Consider the following 19,372-nt stretch of genomic DNA (forward strand, 5'->3'; position numbering starts at 1 on the left):
ATAGTGCTATAACATGCATGTAGTTCATGTTACACCTTCCACTGTCAGAGCCAGATGAGGAATGTCCGTCACCTTTTGCTTACAGCTGTGCCATCCTCTGAATCCAAGCTAATCTTCACAGGTTCAGCGTTCATTCTACTACCACCTCACCTCCCAACAGCATTTTCCACTCAAACCATTTCCCCTCAGTTGATCTTTTCCTTCAACTCCCACTAATGTACACACGCAGTTACCATACAGCAAAAGTTTTGTCTAAAAGAATAGTTTTGAAATATGGTTAGCCAACAAATTCTTTCATTCCATTAACTATTTTGCATATACTTTTGAAAAGGTGCAAGAAAAAGCATTGTGAAAAGCATTGGGTTTAATCAAACATTCTGTGCTTTACTTTAACAAGACCTCCGAAGAGAAGAGTGTAGATGTTCAAAACACTTTATTTGGTGTTAAATTTTGCTTGGGCTGCATTCAGCGGTGCTTTGATAAACTTTGGTGAGGCCATGTACTTCTTTATGGCCGGCAGCTCCTCGAACCGACGGTGGAACTCTTTCAGGTTCTTGAAATCCTTCAGGCAGGATGAGTCGACCTCCAGGTTGGCATCCAAGATTTCATAGATGAGGAAGTCCGGCAGCGCCACCTGAGGGTAAATGATTATCAAACCTTAAAAGTCTCAGGCATTCTGCTTTAGGGGAATTAAACTTTTATATTCGCAAAAATTATGTGTGTTGTGTGGCATGGACGCTGATATTGAAACTTGAGACAATAACCTCTTAAGCTATAAGGTAATTCGTATTACAGGCGAAGACCTGCGATTACAAAGCATGAAACGTAAGAGCACCATACACAAACTGAAAAATAAAAAATGGTCGACAGCAAAAGTGATGTGCAAGGACAAAACAACCAGGAAATATCCTTCATTGCCATCCCAGTTCTGGGGAGGACGAATGGCGTTGAGAGAGAGAGAGAGAGAGAGAGAGAGAGAGAGAGAGAGAGAGAATGATTAAGCAGCAGTGACATTGCAGACTTGTGTTGATATGATATCACCATTTTGAGGTCTTATCACAAACACTTCTTGCTCTAGCAGCAAGTACCACTATATCCATCTCCTCATTTGTTAAGAAACACGTTTCTATGATTTACTCAGCAAAAAAAAAAAAAAATGGTTGGCTGGCAGCTGGAAGAGAATAGCAAGCGTTATCATGATCATAAATGGGTTTATGTGGCAGTATTATCACAATCTGGCTCCGAAACTCACTTAGCTGAAAAGGAGTTTGACGCTAGCAAAAATCCGATACTAGAGTTGCTCCAGGGTTAGTATTTACATTTCTGTGTCGACAGTGTGTTTGCCAAGAAAATTACAAGAATTCCTTATGGTTTGTTTAGTAATGAAAATATTCCAAGCGATATAACACTGACCTATTACGTTCCTAATGTTTGTCTATATAACATTCCAGCATATACTCTTACCTTGTGTCCTGGCATTCCCCACTTAGATGTGCATATCTTTAAGTCTGCCATATTCTAAATACTTGTACAAATTATTGTTCATGGATTTCAACATACACAAAAGTACATAAAAAAAAAAAAAAAAAAAAAAAGCTAAGCCATCTGAAGGGGGCAGTGGTAATAAAGCAAGAGGCAACCACTGATCTCGAAATAAAACAGGACCCAGATTCACACACTTACAGTCAACTCTCCTTCGAAATTCATATCTGTGTTTGGCGGGAAAAACAGAAGATATTTTGCACTCTGTTTGTCCTACCTGCAAAAGAGATCTTGATTATGAGAGGAAACTTATCATGTAAATGAGATGATTTTGCAAGAAAGATAAGGAGAGAAGAATGCAGAATGTTCCCGTCTCGTGTTCTTCCTACAAAAACAAATCTGGGTTAGGAGAGGGAAATGACTAGTTTGTTCGAGAATTCCGGGAGTGCAGTACTTACTTTGTCACCAGTGAACCAGGGATTTTTGGCCAAGTGGTCAGACAGCAGCTTCAGATGGTCAGCGAGGTTCTTCAGGTGCGTCTCCTTCGCCCCCTCTTTACCCTGAAGAACAAGACGTCTAATTGTATGTTTATTGTTTTCATTAACCTCACGACATAAACATTCGGGAACTTTAAACACACACACACACACACACACACACACACACACACACACACTTTTGAGTCAGATGTTCCCATTCATATCAGTAGACAAATTACAGTGGCTTCTTCAACAAATCATCCGTTACTTGTCCTGTTCTGGAATTTCTGGGTTTCATTTCAGTGGTAACAATTCCAGTTCAGTTCCACGAGCCTAGTAACTATTTCTTCTGGCCTCCTTTCCACGTGACATCTTCAGTACAATATAATCGACGAATGTTCACACCAAATCCTATTCCAGCTGATGGTAAGCTTTAATAAGAGGAAATTTTACGGAAACGTTGTGCTACCTACAGTATATGTATAGTTTACCTACAGCTTACGAAATCGTTGCCATTTCATACATTTTTTTCATATTTCATTGCTACTTACATACTCCATGTAGCAGTAGTACGCGAACCTTATTCTCATGTCGCCCACTAGGTTCACCAACATGTCTACCTCGACCTTTTCCTTCTCAGTCTGACCACACAGGTTGTGTTTACGAGCCAGGTGGTACAAGATGGCGTTGGTCTGTGTGATCTTCAGGTCACCGTCGATGTAGTATGGAAGCTGAAATACAAAACAGAGTCAGAATTATCTACTCCACGAACTACTAAGGTCACTGTGGAAGTTTCCTAAAACCGTCTGGGAGAGAGAGAGAGAGAGAGAGAGAGAGAGAGAGAGAGAGAGAGAGAGAGAGAATGATTAGCTTCATAAAACTTCCAAAGCTGCGGGTAATACGTGTAATGCATTAGGCCAGAAACTCATATAAAATTAAACAAAAGGTATTAATAAAACAAATAAATAAACAAATAATCATGATCGCGTACTACTATTGCAGATAGTAACAAACATGGGGCATATACTAAATGCCTGTACTTCGTTTTCACAAATGTCCAGTTTGCTATAAAGGAACCCTTTTAATGTCCCGGTAATCTGACTGTCATTATCACTCTTTAGCAGAGAATTGCAACCTAGTTACTGTAACTAAAAGTGTGATTATACCTGGAAAATCTCATTACCACAGACACCTAGAGTCTCCTTCGTAAATATAAAGGTAAAAATCGACTCTTTACTATAACACTGAAATATGCTTCATATTTCATTATCCTCGTAAATCCCAGATCTGACTGATAGTGTGATCATATAAAGATATCTCTGCAACTTACGTTGGGGAACTTCAGTCCGAGTGTGTACTTCACAGGCTTCCAGTCTGACTTGTCCAGGAAGTCCGGTGCGGGGCCACTGGTGTATATTTTCTCCTCGTAGTCGGTCCCTGTGTACTCCAGCAGCAGTTTCACTGGCTGGACCAGCTGGTGATGCACAAACACGATAATCAGTTTGTTTTCACTTGACTTACCTTTGCCAGACTCACTTTAATACTAAGTCGTTGTTGCATGAAACTCAGCTAGCCTGGGTTATGAGGTAGAATAAGTCCTTGGTTACTGGTCAAACGACAGTCCAGTCTAACGACACTCGGCCATTAACTTAAATGAAAGAGGTCAGGATAGGGGCTTCGTAAGGTTAGGAAAAAAAAAAAAAAAGGTTACAGTTTATCGTGCATCACACATGGCAAGTACTGGCACCATTATATTTTTGGCAGCTCGTTCATAGTCCCTACAAATAATTGCATGAAGTTTACATTACCTGTTCCAACATCCCTTTGTTGCACGTAGTGATCTTTCCATCCCTAAGATAGTCACACGCTTAAGTTCGCTACAGTTTTCCATAATCCGCTGTACTGTATAGTATATCTGGTGCAGTATGGCTGTGCAGGTATATACTAACACCCTTGTGGGTGTTACTCTAAGCCAGGTACGTCATGCTGTGATTTAAGATTAATACTCAAGACCACAGTAATAAATTATACGAGCAAAATCATTCAAATGTTAAGAAACTTTAATCATATAAAATAGCTTCTTCAGTATGTATGTACCACTGGCTTCAGTATTGCCAGTACTATTACCTGTTACTCCTCTCCTAACGTGCAGTCAAAAGTAGGGACAGTATCGCTTGCATCTTGAAGATGACGCGTATGGCATTTAATCTTTAACGTATCACGCTTGTCATGTCAGTTTAATAGTTTAGCTAGTGAATATTATTGCCTCATCATGAGCGTAGAGGCTCATCGGTGCTTCATTGCTTAGTCCAGGAATATAGGCAAGTAACAACTAGGTCTTCCCTGAGTACCATTATACTCGTAGGACTATGGACCCGCACCAGGATTTGAACCCTGGCTGGTATCATCATTGGTAGGAACATTAACCACACCGTTACCGCGACACGTACAGTAACTAAAATACTAAGCGATGTGGAAAATATTTATATTCCTTATTAGCATCCTTTAGTAATACCCAAAATCTTGCAAAAAAAAATGTGTAAAAAGTAAGAAATTTTGGGGAAATTACAATCAACTTCCCATATTTAAAAACTAATGCAAGCATAACACACTGCGCCGTGAAGAAGGCCATAAACGATTCTAAAACACCATGTCAATCAGTCTTAAAAATAGTGTTCAAGTACATTCACTTTGTGACATAAAAGATCCAATAATACATTCGACTGTACAAATGCATTTCCTAAACGTACATTGCATTCAGACCAGTTTCACAATTTACTGCTACTACTACTAATAATAACAACTAGAATTCTGAAGTTTCTGGAGCAATATTCATAGAACACATTCCAAGTGTTTTGTTTTCATTGTCGAACTAATATTATGGGACTTTAGTATTACTCTAAATTTTTTACGGATTTTGACCTTTGACCTTGAGATAAATGTCAAGGTCATTCGTACTAAGCAAATCATGTTCACTCATGACCCACTACATTTCCACCGAGTTTAGCCAAAATCGGCCAAATACTTTCCAGTTTAGCACTTTCAGGCATGAGGTGGCCATTTTGAATTTCCTCAGTACCTCAAAAGGTATTTGCTGGATCTCCATATCAATACCCAGGTGCACCAGTATATGCTGACGACTACATACTGGAACTTTTACAGAGCAACTGATTCAGTAGTTTTTGCTAAGGAGAGCAAAAAAAAAAAAAAAAAACAGAGGGTGCTTGTGCGGCGCTAGTGTTAAGAATAAAAAAATTGCCAAAAGAAGCCTGCAACCATGATACATTACTCTTGAAAATTTCAAGTCTATCTCAAGCGGTCTTGGAATGACAACCTTCTATATCTCCCCTACCCCTTCCCTCCTCTCCCCCCCCCCCAATAAAAAAGGAATAATATCAACAGTATCAATCAGAACTCTACAGAATGTGGAGTTCTTATTGATGATACCTAATTCACCACAGAGTCGTGAATAGCTCACTACAAAACCATCGCCAGTTCAGGGAGAAAAATGATTACGCAAGAAATGTACAAAACCACACAGGAAAAATGTGTACTCGTAAGCAGATACGTTTAACTGTTTGCTCTGAGCTCAGTCTTAGGCTACAGCGTAAATGAATGGAAAATCACAGAACCATCATGGATGGTAATACAAAAGTATTGTACCACGCCATAACTAATACATGTAATCTCACCCCGCGAATCTTCCAGTAACCGAGGACAGGTGACATGGTGGGTGGCGAGGCGTGGAGGGCAACAGTAGTGGACTAGAGCCGTCCCGGTGACGCACTGAGGACTGAGCACGGCAGCGGGGGTTCCACTGCAAACACTTGCTACGAACGCACATACGTGACTCATCATGAATTCTGAGAATTTAGTATTGCCAGAGATTTATAATATTGAATCAGTCCCTTCTGTTAATAACGAGTACATATTACTCCATCAATCCTAAATAAATAGAGCTGTCAGTTTAGAATAGCTACATCATAGCTACTATACAATTCACGACTTGGTAACTGGGTTGTGGTGTATCAGCGGAATCAAGCGAGTCTTCCCTATCTGGAAAGGTTGCCAGTTAATAATTTTTAAGCACCTCAGACAAACACAGCACCGTTAAGTATAACAATAACTATACACTATAACCACTGTTGCCATAATATATAGCTAAGTCAGAACAAAGTGAAAGCAAGGCCTCCGAATACTGCAAAAATAACTACCTGGCAACGAGCAAGGGAACCCATTGCTTGAGGACAATATTCACTGTGTTATGCTCAAAACTAATACGATTATTTATATTCAACAAGTTATATTACTCGGCAAGTTCACTTCTTAACCTCAGTCAGTATACAAACCTCGCTCCATAATGTCAAAGACCCAAAATTCAGTGCATTAATATTGATGATTTGCAAACTGCACGAGGATACAAGTCATGCCACGCCCGGCATCATCTGCGTTGGATTCAGACAGGTGTGTGGTCCCAGCCTCACAGCCCACGAACCTCCCCACTTTAAGGAAATACCATTCACCACGGAAATATCTGAGAGTTCCAATATATATATATATATATATATATATATATATATATATATATATATATATATATATATATATATATACACACAGTATAAATGTGTGTGTGTGTGTGTGTGTGTGGAGAGCCACAAGGAAAAGGAAACATGAAATATCCCATGCGCTTTCGTGTATTGACATCGTCAGGGGAGAGCTCTCCCCTGAAGACGTGAATACACGAAAGCGCTTGAGATATTTCGTGTTTCCTTTTCCTTGTGGATATCAGTATAGTTATGAATCACCTGTTATTAACTGATTTAATTGCATATAGATGGATAGATAGATAGTTATAGATAGATAGACTGATACACAGATAGACAGATACAGCAGATAGATAGATAGATAGACAGATAGACAGATAGATATATAGATATATCAGTAAATAATAGACATATGGTATATATATATATATATATATATATATATATATATATATATATATATATATATATATATAATTGTGGTAAGTGGGGGCACTCACCATCCACTCACGCGATGTACAGTAGAGCTGCTTTGGGTGTCTGCATTTTCCTCTCTTCCATCCTTCCTCTTCTGTCGTCCTCCATTCTTTCCGCTTTCTTCTGTCTACGGGTGACTTTACACTCTTCTGTCTTTCTTTCCTTCATTCTTTCCTTTTACTTCTACCAATGGGTGGCTCTACACTGAATGACAAGCCAGATGGTTTCCTGTACACCAGGAAACCATTCATTACGCTGGGTGGTACCCACATAACCAAATTATGGCGCCTGTTGTTTCAGTGGGTAATTAAGGTGCTCCAATCGGATTGAGCCTGTGTAGGTTTATATTCAAGGGGTGGTTGGGGTTTATTGCTCATGTAATGCCACTCAGGGATGAATGAGGCTGGTCAAGGCTTTCGACTCAGCGGAGCACATAACAATCAAATTCATTGCAAGAACAAGCAGTAAATGTGAACGTTGTAAAACTGCTCGAAAACATTTATAAACAAGGACCTGCTACAGTTAAATTACATGACGACTCGGAAAAAATTAAGGTCGAGAATGACGTGGGAGAGGGAGATGCAGTTTCACCAAAATTATTTACAGCATACCTCGAAAGCTAGACTCGGAAAACAAAGGAGTAAACATGGATGGAGAATAGTTAAACCATTTAAGATTTGCAGATGACATTGTCCTAATCTCAGAAACAGCAGAGACATTGCAGGAAATGTTTAATGAACTTAACAGGGCAAGACTCATATTAGGGCTACAGATGACCTTGAGCAAAATTAATGTTTAATCCTAATTCAGCAAAGAGCGTCATCACAATAAGCGAAGAAATTCTTGAAGTCGAGGAGTACAGTTACTTGGGGCAAATACTATAATTAACGAAAGATCATGATAGCGAAATAAAAAGACGCATTACAGTTGGATGGAAAGAGTTTGGTAAACATAGAGACATCATGAAAAGTAGCTTGCCAATGTGTATTAACAGAAAAGTATATAACGAATGTATGATTCCAGCTATGAAGTGCGGTTGTGAGACCTGGAAACTGACAAAATCTACGGAAAATCAGCGAATATCCTTCCTCAAAGGGCAATGGAAAGGTCAATGTTGGGAATATCTTTAAGAGACAGGAAAAGTTCAACTAGGGTGAGAGAGCAGACTAAAATCAAATACATTACAGAAGTTATAGCAGGTGTACCCACTAATGTTTAATAATATTCAGTTTAATCCAGCATCATCCTTGAAGATGCTTGGGGTTTCATTCACTCGGACTTATCTTGGAAAGATCATATTGCATCTGTTGTAAAATCTGCTTCCAAGAGATTAGGTGTGCTAAGCCGACTCCGTTCCTTCTTTAAACCTGCACAATTGTTGACTCTATACACTGGTTTTATCCGCCCCTGTGTGGAGTACAACTCTCATATGTGGGGAGGTTCCCCAAATACAGCTCTTCTCAATAGGGTGGAGTCAAAGGCTTTTCATCTCATTAACTCACCTCATCATACTGGCTCCCTTCAACCTCTGTCTCTTCGCCGTACTGTTGCATCTTTATCTCTTTTCTATCACCACTTCAATCGTCACTGTTCCTCAGAACTGTCTGCTTGCATCCCTCCACCTCTACGACGGGCGTGTAGCACCCGTCCAGATGCAAACTCTCATCCCTTTTCTGTCCAACTCTCTAATGCAAGAGTTAACCGTTACTCTTAGTCCTTCATTTATGCAACGGGTCAGCTCTGGAACTGTCTCCCTCTGTCTGTATTTCCTGCTTCATTTGATCTCCAGTCTTTCAAACGCAATGTGTCCAGGCATCTCGATATGAACGGATCTTGAATTTGGCTATCTCTTGTATTTTGTTTTTCTCTTGGAGGGAACAGTTATTGCGGGCTCGTGGCCTTTGGCTCCTTCTTCCTTACATAAAAAAAAAAGAAGAAAGAAATGGAGGTGGGCAGGTCGTGTAACAAGAATAAGGGATAACCGATTGAGTAGGAGGCTGACTGACTGAACTCCAAGAGATAGTAAGCGTAGCAGAATAAGGCCAGACAGGGGGTGGAGAGATGAGATCGAGAACTTTGCAGAGGTGGAGAGATGAGATAAAGAAGTTTGCAGGGAAAACATGACAGAGATTGGTTCTGTCAAGGAATTTGTGTACAAGGTTGAGGGAGGCCTTTGATCAGCAGTTCTGCTCATGATGATGATGATGATTATGATATATATATATATATATATATATATATATATATATATATATATATATATATATATATCTTTGTATTTATTTTATATACTTTTATACATATACGGTATACAGTAAGTAGGCTACTACATCCATACATGTAATAATAATAATAATAATAATAATAATGACAACTACCACCACCACCACCACCAGTTGCAATATAACAGTGTGTGGAGTTGAGAACAATGCGCGAGTAGTGATAGCAGACAGCATGGGCGCATGGTGTGGCAGGGTAGGCAAGGCGGCATCGTGGTGCAAGAGCTGGCGTGACTGGACAGCACTCAGGGCCCTAAGGCAAGGTCAGAGAAAGCTGAGCCATATTAAGGGACATTTTTTTTTTTTTTTTTGTGCATATCATTCCTATATTCTCGTTATATGTTACCTATGTGTGTCTATTATCGTCAGGGTTTGTTTCGGTGATGGGCAAGGAATAGAATAAATATAACAGGCAGAATCTCTCACTTAAGAAAAGGCGTAACAAGATTTCCGACACTACTTGAATCACGACCCGTACTCTCGTCGGTTAAGGAAGCTCCCTCATACCTTACCCTTATGACTGTATTTCTGAATGTCCTAAGTTAACCCCTTCACTCCGATTCAGAAAGGGGACGGGAGATTCCACTGTTCAGCAGTAAACTTCGCATGACTGACGACGACGACGATGATGATGATGATGATGTACACAAGATTATTATTTTTTATTACATATTCCCTGTCGTCTGGGTGTGGGAGTCTGAGGTTCGGCAAAAGCAGTCAAGTTTTTCACACACACACACACACACACACACACACACACACACACACACACACACAATCAATATGTAGCATCTTCCTTTGCCTCGAGAAAGCGGGTTTAATAAATCGACACTTAGGATGCGAGCACATGAAGGTTGGATATAGCAGCAGACAAGCAGTAGTAGTAGTAGTAGTAGTAGTGGTAGAAGTGGTAGTAATTGTCGCTGTTGTTGTTGTTGTTGTTGTTGTATTACCGTCAATATTACTGTTTCAGCCTGCTTCAGATATGGACAGTGACAGAACATATGTGTGTATGTTTTATGGGGGCCAGGAGGGTCGAGGGGGATATGTGGTATAGAAGGCAGCGGGGTTAAAATTAAGATGTAGAAGGGAGAGACAGTGAGCGAGTGAGCGACAGAGAGTGTGTGTGTGTGTGTGTGTGTGTGTGTGTGTGTGTATGTGTGTGTGTGTGTGTGTGTGTGTATATGTGTGTGTGTGTGTGTGTGTGTGTGTGTGTGTGTGTGTATGTGTGTGTGAGAGAGAGAGAGAGAAAGAGAGAGAGAGAGAGAGAGAGAGAGAGAGACAGAGACAGACAGACAGACAGACAGAAGGGAGGGAGGGAGGGAGGGAGGGAGGGAGGGAAACGTATCATCTTAGTTATCCTGGGGAAGAGATGTCTTAGATACCCTTCATCCTGTCTAGCAAAAAAGGTCCAATGAGTCGCGTGGCCAAGGGAGGCAAGGTGGGCGACGCTATGGAGGCCCTGATACAAAAGAGGTCTGAGGGTGGAGGCTGCATGAGGATGGTGTTGTGTTGTGTTTACATTCTTTAGTAGGGGACTTGGAAGTGTGAATATAAAAATTAAGGGTAAGCTTAGTAACAACGGGACTTTTTAAGAAGTGTATGAGGGGTGTGTAGGTGGGATAGGGGAAAAAATAAAGATTAGTGAAAGGAAGAGTAAGACTTGGAGAATGACAGAGAGGAATATGTGAAGCAACTATCGCTATTCGAGGAAGAGGAGCCAGATCGATGAATTGAGTTCAGAACGCACAAAGAAAAATCTTGTTGCAGTAAAAAAAAAAATAAGTAAATAAATAAATATCTGTTTGGGATTCCTCAGCCTTATGAAAAGCAGTGGCCAAGCAGTTCTGAGCCAGGTACAAGGTCAAAGAAGGGTTAAGAGTACTGCAAGACAGAGACAAGACACAGAAGGTGAAACAGAAGACAGTGGTAGCAGACAGTGGGATGGCGTAGGTTTGGGTATTTGATCGTTGCAGACTGGCGTTAGCTTGTGAGTGTCCACCTCCATACCCAGTGGAAAGACGGTGGGGCTCGAACACACCACTTAGATTGTTCTCTGAATTCGAAATTATCACGAAACCGACCGAGTCACGATGTCGCCCGACACAGATGACATGAGATTGACCATCCGAACTTCATCTGTTGGCGTGCCATTAATATAAGGACCGTTGGGAATTATAATTATATCTGACCAATAAGTTTATGGCTAAACCCTGATAAAACTAATCCTACGTTATTTCAAAACGAGTGAAACACCTCCCATCATTCGATATTCCCACATTTACTTCGCCATTCTTCGCGAGTTCTTTAGATTGTACTTACTCCCTTCAAGAAACATGAAATTATACTATGGCCACTTACAATGACGGTTCTACTGTATTTAGGTCTCTAACATAGTTCAAACTTTACCGTTGGTCTGTAGCGTGTTTACCGTATGCAATAATTTCTTTACCTGAACTTTTACAGACTTTATTTCCTGATGTTCGACTGGCTTTCTTTTTCTTTCAGGATGCATTTTCCCTTTCATTGAATCACATATGAACCACTCTTTTTTCACGACTCTGCAACAACACTAAACACACTTACATTATCCATTCCTTTCATTCTCGCAACACCTGGTCCAGTTTTAAGGACTATCTTTTACTCAAGCCTCCATTTACTTATGTATGAGATATTTCCCACATTCTATAGATAATTTTTGCGAGAACAACTTCTCTATAAGCAGAATTTGCATATAAACAGCGCCCATTCAGTACTGCCTTTCTTCAGAACAAGTACATCATTCTTCCACCCCGTCATCCAATCTCCACCCACACGCATCTCTATCCACTCACCCACATTCCAAACTGTCATGGTGATAATAGCCTCATTTAACCCTTCACCACATCAGGAGGATTATGTCTGACGGGATTTTCAAGGAAAGGAAATAGGAGAGGAGGCCGGGATGGAAGCAGCAAATTTAGACTTACGATCTTCCAAGACTATGATAAGCAAAGGGCGATATGCAAAAAGTGTCCTCTTAAATCCTTTCTTGAATGAAGCAAGAATGAGCAAGACTGGATTAATCTGATGTCTAATCTGAACATCTAGACGTAGCTTTCCACGTCCAGGCACCATCCACCCTCAACTGTTTTTGCTCCATCGACCGTTCACTCCGTTCACGTAAGCACCATCCGCAGTTCATTCCAATTAACTATGTCTATGCTGTAGCCTTTAATCCACGTCCAAAAACCAATTAGACAGACCGATATCTAATCCATCAATCCTTCACTTTGTAAATCCACCCAGATCTTCATATGTCCCATAAATGCCTTCATTCTAATACTCACCATACAGATTACTGCACGGTCATATTCTTTAAGGTTACCCCACTCTTTCATCTACTTTGGACTAGAAGTACACTTTTATCTATTGGCATTCCTCATTTACCATCCCTAGAATCCAGGCTAATCTCTGCAGGTTCAATGTCCAGTCGTCTACCACCTCCCTAAAAGTCCTCCATCCACATCATCCATTCCATTAATACCTAGATTTTTTCCCACTGCAGAGTTGACTTCCACTCCATCTTTCCCATCATCTGCCACTGGTTTAACTATTTCCTTATTTATAAACACGCTGTTAGCATACAGCAAAAGTTATGTCTAGTATTTTAAAATAATATTAGCAGACAAATCTGTCATTAACTCTTATCGTAGGTTTAAGAAGGTGCATGGATAAACAATGAGAATTTCATAAGTTCAATAACTTTCTTTGCTTATTATAAGTAAATGTGTAGAGAAAAACAAAATAAAGACTATTTAACATCAAATTTAGCAGTTGGTCCATTCAGCGGTGCTTTGATAAACTTTGGTGAGGCCATGTACTTCTTTATGGCCGGCAGCTCCTCGAACCAACTGTGGAACTCTTGCAGATTCCTGAAATCCTTCAGGCAGGATGAGTCGACCTCCAGGTTGACATCCAAGATTTCGTAGATAAGGAAGTCCGGCAGCGCCACATGGGGGTAAAAGAGTATTAAGCATGACTTTTTTTTTTTTTTTTTCTGGTTTTTGGGGAACTCACAAAAATAGGATGCTGTGTGGCAGAGACACTATCAGGGAAAACAGGGTGGCAAAGACTATTATATTCACTTTCATAAAGCTAACTGATGGAAGAAAATACCTCTAGAGTCACAGGAGCAGAACTACTTAATACATACAGCTACTGAAGACGGAAGAATGTTTCATAGCGAAAGTGATTTGCAAGGATAGAGCAGCTTGAAACATTCCTTCACAGACATCCCTGTAGAACATTTCTCGGGAGGGAGAAAGGCTTCATGAGAGAAGGGGGGAGGGAGGAGTTTTTATAGTACAGATTATATTACAAATTCTGACTTCTTACAAACAATTACTACCCTGGCAACACCTGGCGCTGACATCCGTTTCCTCATCTATATTAGTTAATCAGGCTCGTGTTACTAGGTTGAAAACAGTTTGCTGTTAGCTGGAAATAAACAGTGGAATTATCCCTACCATATGAGAGTTTATATGACGGTACTAACAGCCTGGCTCTCAGACTCAGCTGCAACAGCCTGGCTCTCAGACTCAGCTGCATAGGACAGTTTGGTATCAGTCTAACCAGAGTATCAGAGTTGGCTTGACAACGAGAGGGCATAATACTGTATTTACATTTCATTGTCGACAATGTGACTAATTTGACCAGCATCCCATTTTTTAAGTCTTAATGTTCCTAGTGATATAACACTGATCTAGTACTTTTCTTCGCAAAAGTCTATAGCATCTCCCAGCATTTACTCATGTCTTAGCATTTTTCACTAAGCTGTGTTTTACTCTAACATGCTGTCATCTTATTAATACTTTATAGTTAAGTATTGTAAAACTTGTATACATAAACGTACGATAAAATTTTATTCAGAATTAACTAAACTCTCTTAAGAAGGCAGCCATGATAGTTAAGACTTTAGGCAGCCAGTTATCTCTAATCAGACCAGAACCAAGATTCACAGACAAATTCACGGGGTGTGTTCCCCCTAGTTCATTAATTTGTTTTTGCGTGAACAATGGTGATGGAAATGTTCTGCACTTTTATTGTCTTTCCTGCAAATTACCTATTATGTGTAAATTATCATTTAACTATTTCTTCAATAAAGACATGGAAAAAAGAACTCAGATTGTCTCGTACTTCCTCCGAGAACGAATCCTAATCACGTGAAAGAAATGATATTAATTTTGCTGGTGAATCCCGGCTCACTTTGTCACCTGTGAACCAGGCTTTGTTGGCCAAGTAGTCAGACAGCAGCTTAAGATGGTCGGAGAGGCAACTCACGTATTGCTCCTTTGCTTCTTCTGTACCCTGGAAGCATAATGTCTAATAATATCACGTTTTCGCTTATATTACGTAATAAACTTTACAAAAATTAGTGTGTCCTCATGCATCACCGTACCTGTAGACAATACTGCTGTTTCATGGTCAATGCATTCATTTTCAACCTGATCTGCGATTTTATCAAATTCAACAGTACCTTTATATGACAGAAGCAATATTTTGAAATGTAATGTTAGAATAACGAATACCACATTCGTTCCGCATCAATAAATATCCTTAATTGAGCACCTTCCTGGAAAATGGAAAGTATCGTGAAACGTAATCTTGGCTGTAAACAACAAATCACTTTAAACTTATTCATACCCATTTTCAAAACCAGCGTGAATATTTCTGCAGTAAACTATAATGAACGTGAAGCTTCAGTTCACGGCTTACAGTTGGCAGTTCATCTCCATCAGTCTGGTGAACAGAAGCGTACTTTCAACATCTATTCATCAGGAAAGCCTTCAGCAGAATATCATCTATGGCTGCCCACGCTGAGTAATATTCTAGCTAGAGCTAAAGTTAATAGTAGAAATTATTGAAATACTGCAAGGTGCTTAAAAAATGTTAATTACGCGGCAAATTTTTTTAGTATATTTTCTTTACATGTGGTTGCAATGGTCAAAGAATGCGTTAATAGTGGTAAAACAAGCAGAAACACTTTAGAGCTATTAAATATACACTATTTATGATTTAATAAGCTATACTGACAGTCGATGGTTCATAAAATCCACGTTGTGTTCAAATGCTTTCAAGCACCCTGCATTATGCTCTGTACTTTTTTGCAGTCTATGAAATAGTTTCCTTCATGGATTTTGTTAGTTTTCACATTTATGAACTACTTACATATTCCCTGTAGATAAACATTCCGTACTTCAGTCTCATGTCGCCCACCCGGTTCACCAACATGTCAACCCCGACCCTTTCCTTCTCAGTTTGGCCACATTATGTTGTGCCTACGAGCCAGATGGTACAAGATGGCGTTGGTCTGTGTGATCTTCAGGTCACCGCCGATGTAGTATGGAAACTGAAGTGGAAAATGTATGGTGTATTAGAATTATCTGCCACGCCAACCACTAAAATTACTGGCAGTTTTCTTAGATACAGACAGGGATGAACTGATTAGTTTATAAAACTTCCACATCTGCAGACAACGTGAGGAGCGTCAGATAAAGTCTTTTATAAAGAGCATAATGAAAACTTACCACACACACACAAAAAAAAAAAAAAAAAGAATCTACACTCTACTTACTTCGTTTTAACAAATATTGTGTTTTCCATCAAGGAAATCCTTTGATTTTCCTGGTAATCTGAATTTCATTTCGATAAAATTTAGTGAAGAACTCTGTTATAGTTAACTAACGTGTGATTAAATTAAGTAAATCATTACCCTGACACCTGTCTTCCTGTTCGTAAATACAAAGTGTAATGTCAACCCGGTAACGAAAAAAAAGAAAAAAAAAAATCCTTGTACATCTTAATTCGAAAAGTTTTATCATACAGCAGTAACTTTGTAACGTACGTTTGGGAACTCCAGTCCTACTGTGTACTTCACAAGTTTCCAGTCTGACTTATCCAGGAAGTCCGATGCGGGGCAGGTGGTGTAAAGCTTCTCGTACTTGGTCTCTGTGTACTCCAGCAACAGTCTCACCGGCTGGGCCAGCTGGTGGTGCAAAAAGTTTTATCAATTTGTTTTAACCTAACTCAGTTGGGTCACCCAATTTTAATACTAAAGTCATGGCTGCATGAAACTATGAACCTAAGTTAACATGGATGAGTTTAATAGGTACTGGTCAGATCGACCTTCGGACTTAAATTGGCCATTGACAGAGCTAAGAGGGGCTGCGAATTATCTTAAGGTGAAAAAAAAAAAAAAAAAAGTTCTTTATTGTGTGTTGGCTGGATGAAGTTAGCATTCTCTGCCAGCATCCTTTTATATCATTTAGTGACCTCTCCATGGTTATGAAATCCAAATACTTGTATCCACAGCAAACATTTGTTTTAACCAGTACACTGTAAGTCTGATGCTGTCAGACTAGCAGGAATACTCACTCATCTTAATGGATGTTAACCTCATCCAGTGTCAGGATCTGATACCAAAATAGTTATGGCAGAAGAACGTTTTAACCTATGTAAACGTTTCTTCAGTACGTAGTAACCACTAACCTCACTTTCGCCAATGTTTGTACTCGATATTCCTAGACAGAAGCAAGTACTGTCTCTCTCTTGCAATTACAGTTTTGTAATTTTAATCTTTAGCATATCACGTTTGTCATATTAGTTCGTCAGACCAGATTACTTGGTGAATATCCCTAATTTCACCATATATACCTTTGTCCTGTCAGGAGTGTAGAGGTCTGGGTCGTTAGGCGTAAGGATGTGGACTAAGGCCGAGAATTAGACGAGCGACCGGACACTCTTCCCTGAGTGGGATTATGTAACTGGACTTTATGTAACAAACTTGGTCCTCCGAGTTAGTTCTCCGAAGGATCCCAAAGTTATGGCCCAAGGGTGTTGCTTCATAATATCCACAAATACCTTTTATGTATCCCTGAATACAGGGCACCTCTGTCCTCGTGGTTACACAATTACTAAAGGCCATAAAAGACGAATGCAGCAGTTAAGAGTGGGGACATTATATAAAAGACTGACAAACTTCATACGATTTACTGGCCTGCTTCATCATGGTGCTTAGTTTGAATATTAATAAAAAATAAATAAATATATAAAGAAATCCCTTATGAGAACAGACTTTTGAAACAATATATATATATATACTATGATCTGATATTTAGCTTTCGCTCATATATTTTCGATATTTGAATATCAGGCCAGGATTTTATATTTTGCAGTTCCATTTTCATAAACTGAATATTCATATACAGTAGTCTCAGCATCACCCTAATCGTGGCATTCTTACTGTCATTGGTGTAGGACTGTAGAACAATGAGTTATATAGTGCTTCTCCCACACATTAAAGTTACTACTAACTCAGGCTTACACTCTCGAAACTGTGGTATAGATAACACGACCAACCATTTTATGAATCAGAAGGAAAGTTGTCAAACAGAAAGTGGTGCTAAAAATCAGTGAAAATTCTATGTACGAGCAATACGAAACCCATCCCAATCTTTCCATGCAAACCTAACAACCTAGGCCATATTTAATTTACTGTAAACTATTTATGCACCCTCAGATCCAGACGTAATCTGTAGAGAAGATCATCCTAACGAACGTCGTTCAACCATCCTACATTATGTATAGGTAAAGGTGAGAGTAGACGCCTCGAGGAGCTTACCCATGGGGTGCTCATCTCCGTAATTTTTGAGCCTTTGAGCCTATGGAGAGTTATTTATCCATTATCCAAGAATATAAGGCCAGTCAATCACCCAGGTTGTTCTGGAGAGGAACACCTTCATGCGATGACAAAGACAGCGGTGCTGCCCAGTTATACAAACGTCCCTCAGCTCCTTTCCTATCCCTCGAAAAGCGGACTGTGAATTGTAGGAAAATTTTCAGTCTACAGCTCTCAGGGTTCAAGTTCAGATGGGCCTTGAGATTACAAGAGCAAGTATCCTGGTTACCATATTCACCTCCCCAGTGTCAGTTGTTACCTTAGGTACTCATTTAACCCACCAAACCACAAAAGGTTGATGAACGGAGTCGAGTGACTTAAGTTGCTCGCCCCAGACATGAACCTTGGCGCTAACTAGTCGGCAACTTCGTAGCAAGCAACATTAAGCAATGACCACAGCGGCGCGTAACTATCTATCTATCTATCTATTGCCAGACGCCATAATCCCGTACGGGGTTGCCATTTGACTCTGAGTTATTTGTTTTACAGGGAGGGGCACTAACACTCCACCAACCCACTTGACACGTAGGGAGCACGTATGGTTTGGTTATATGGTTACCACCCAGCGTTGTAAATGGTTTCTTGGCTTACAGAAAACCATTTGGCTTGTCACTCAATGTAAAGCCACCTGTAACGGAAAGAAAAGCATTAAGTAGTGACAGGAAAGATGGGAGAAATAGGAAGAGAGGAGGGCAGGCACAGAAAAAGAATGATAAAGGCTAAGGAAGAAGTAGGCAGCACTACATCAAGTGAGTGGATGATGGTCGCCCACCACCTACCACTAATTAAAACATAAAATGTATGGTGATCTCTTTTATTCCTCAATAGCATCTTTCACTAGCATCATAAATGAATATAAATTACATTTTTAGGGAATTTCCAACTTGACATTCCTATGTACCCTAAAAAAAAAAAAAAAAAAAAATCAACATTCTGCAACAGCATGTCATTATACGGTGATTTTGTTGATGAACTACTTTCAATTTGCAATAATAAGAAACAAATGTGTTTCACTGCCTAAAGGCATTGCTTAAAGCATGCATTCCATCATTCCCTGCATTGAAAGCAGTTTCGCACGAAATTAAGTAAATAAGATAAACATCAGTGTTGTAAATGGAGGGTAATCAATTAATGGTAAAACTGAGACAGGAAATTCAGCGAGTACCGTAATGAAATCACACAGTGAAACATTGACAGACCCTGAATCGTGTTTTTGTTAAGTCACGTTAAGCTGTCCTGGACTTAACTCATGATGTATCCCAAATGAATTGATAATGAAAAAGTACAGATCCATCGTACATGGTAACAGGAAATGAAAGTAGTGTACTACTCGGTAAAAACAAAAATTCTTACCCCACGAAGTTTCCAATAACCGAGAACAGGATGCAT

General features: G+C 39.7%; 1 protein-coding gene and 1 pseudogene across 1 annotated transcript; both read right to left on the reverse strand.

Annotated features, from left to right (window-relative positions):
- Positions 1–350: 350 nt before the first annotated feature.
- Positions 351–5,768, reverse strand: LOC145419160 (glutathione S-transferase Mu 2-like). The gene is made up of 5 exons (XM_080287402.1): positions 5,654–5,768; positions 3,292–3,435; positions 2,513–2,692; positions 1,941–2,042; positions 351–634 (listed from the first exon to the last, which is right to left on the reverse strand). The coding sequence occupies exons 1-5, from the start codon at positions 5,687–5,689 to the stop codon at positions 434–436; spliced, it is 663 nt and encodes a 220-aa protein (XP_080143528.1). The 5' UTR covers positions 5,690–5,768; the 3' UTR covers positions 351–433.
- A 7,289-nt stretch (positions 5,769–13,057) lies between these two features.
- LOC145419173 (glutathione S-transferase Mu 1-like) lies at positions 13,058–19,372 on the reverse strand (annotated as a pseudogene).

This window comes from Coenobita brevimanus, chromosome 14 (genome assembly GCF_032717465.1).
Source record: "Coenobita brevimanus isolate Jiangsu-jjx chromosome 14, ASM3271746v2, whole genome shotgun sequence".
Lineage (NCBI taxonomy): Eukaryota > Metazoa > Arthropoda > Malacostraca > Decapoda > Coenobitidae > Coenobita > Coenobita brevimanus.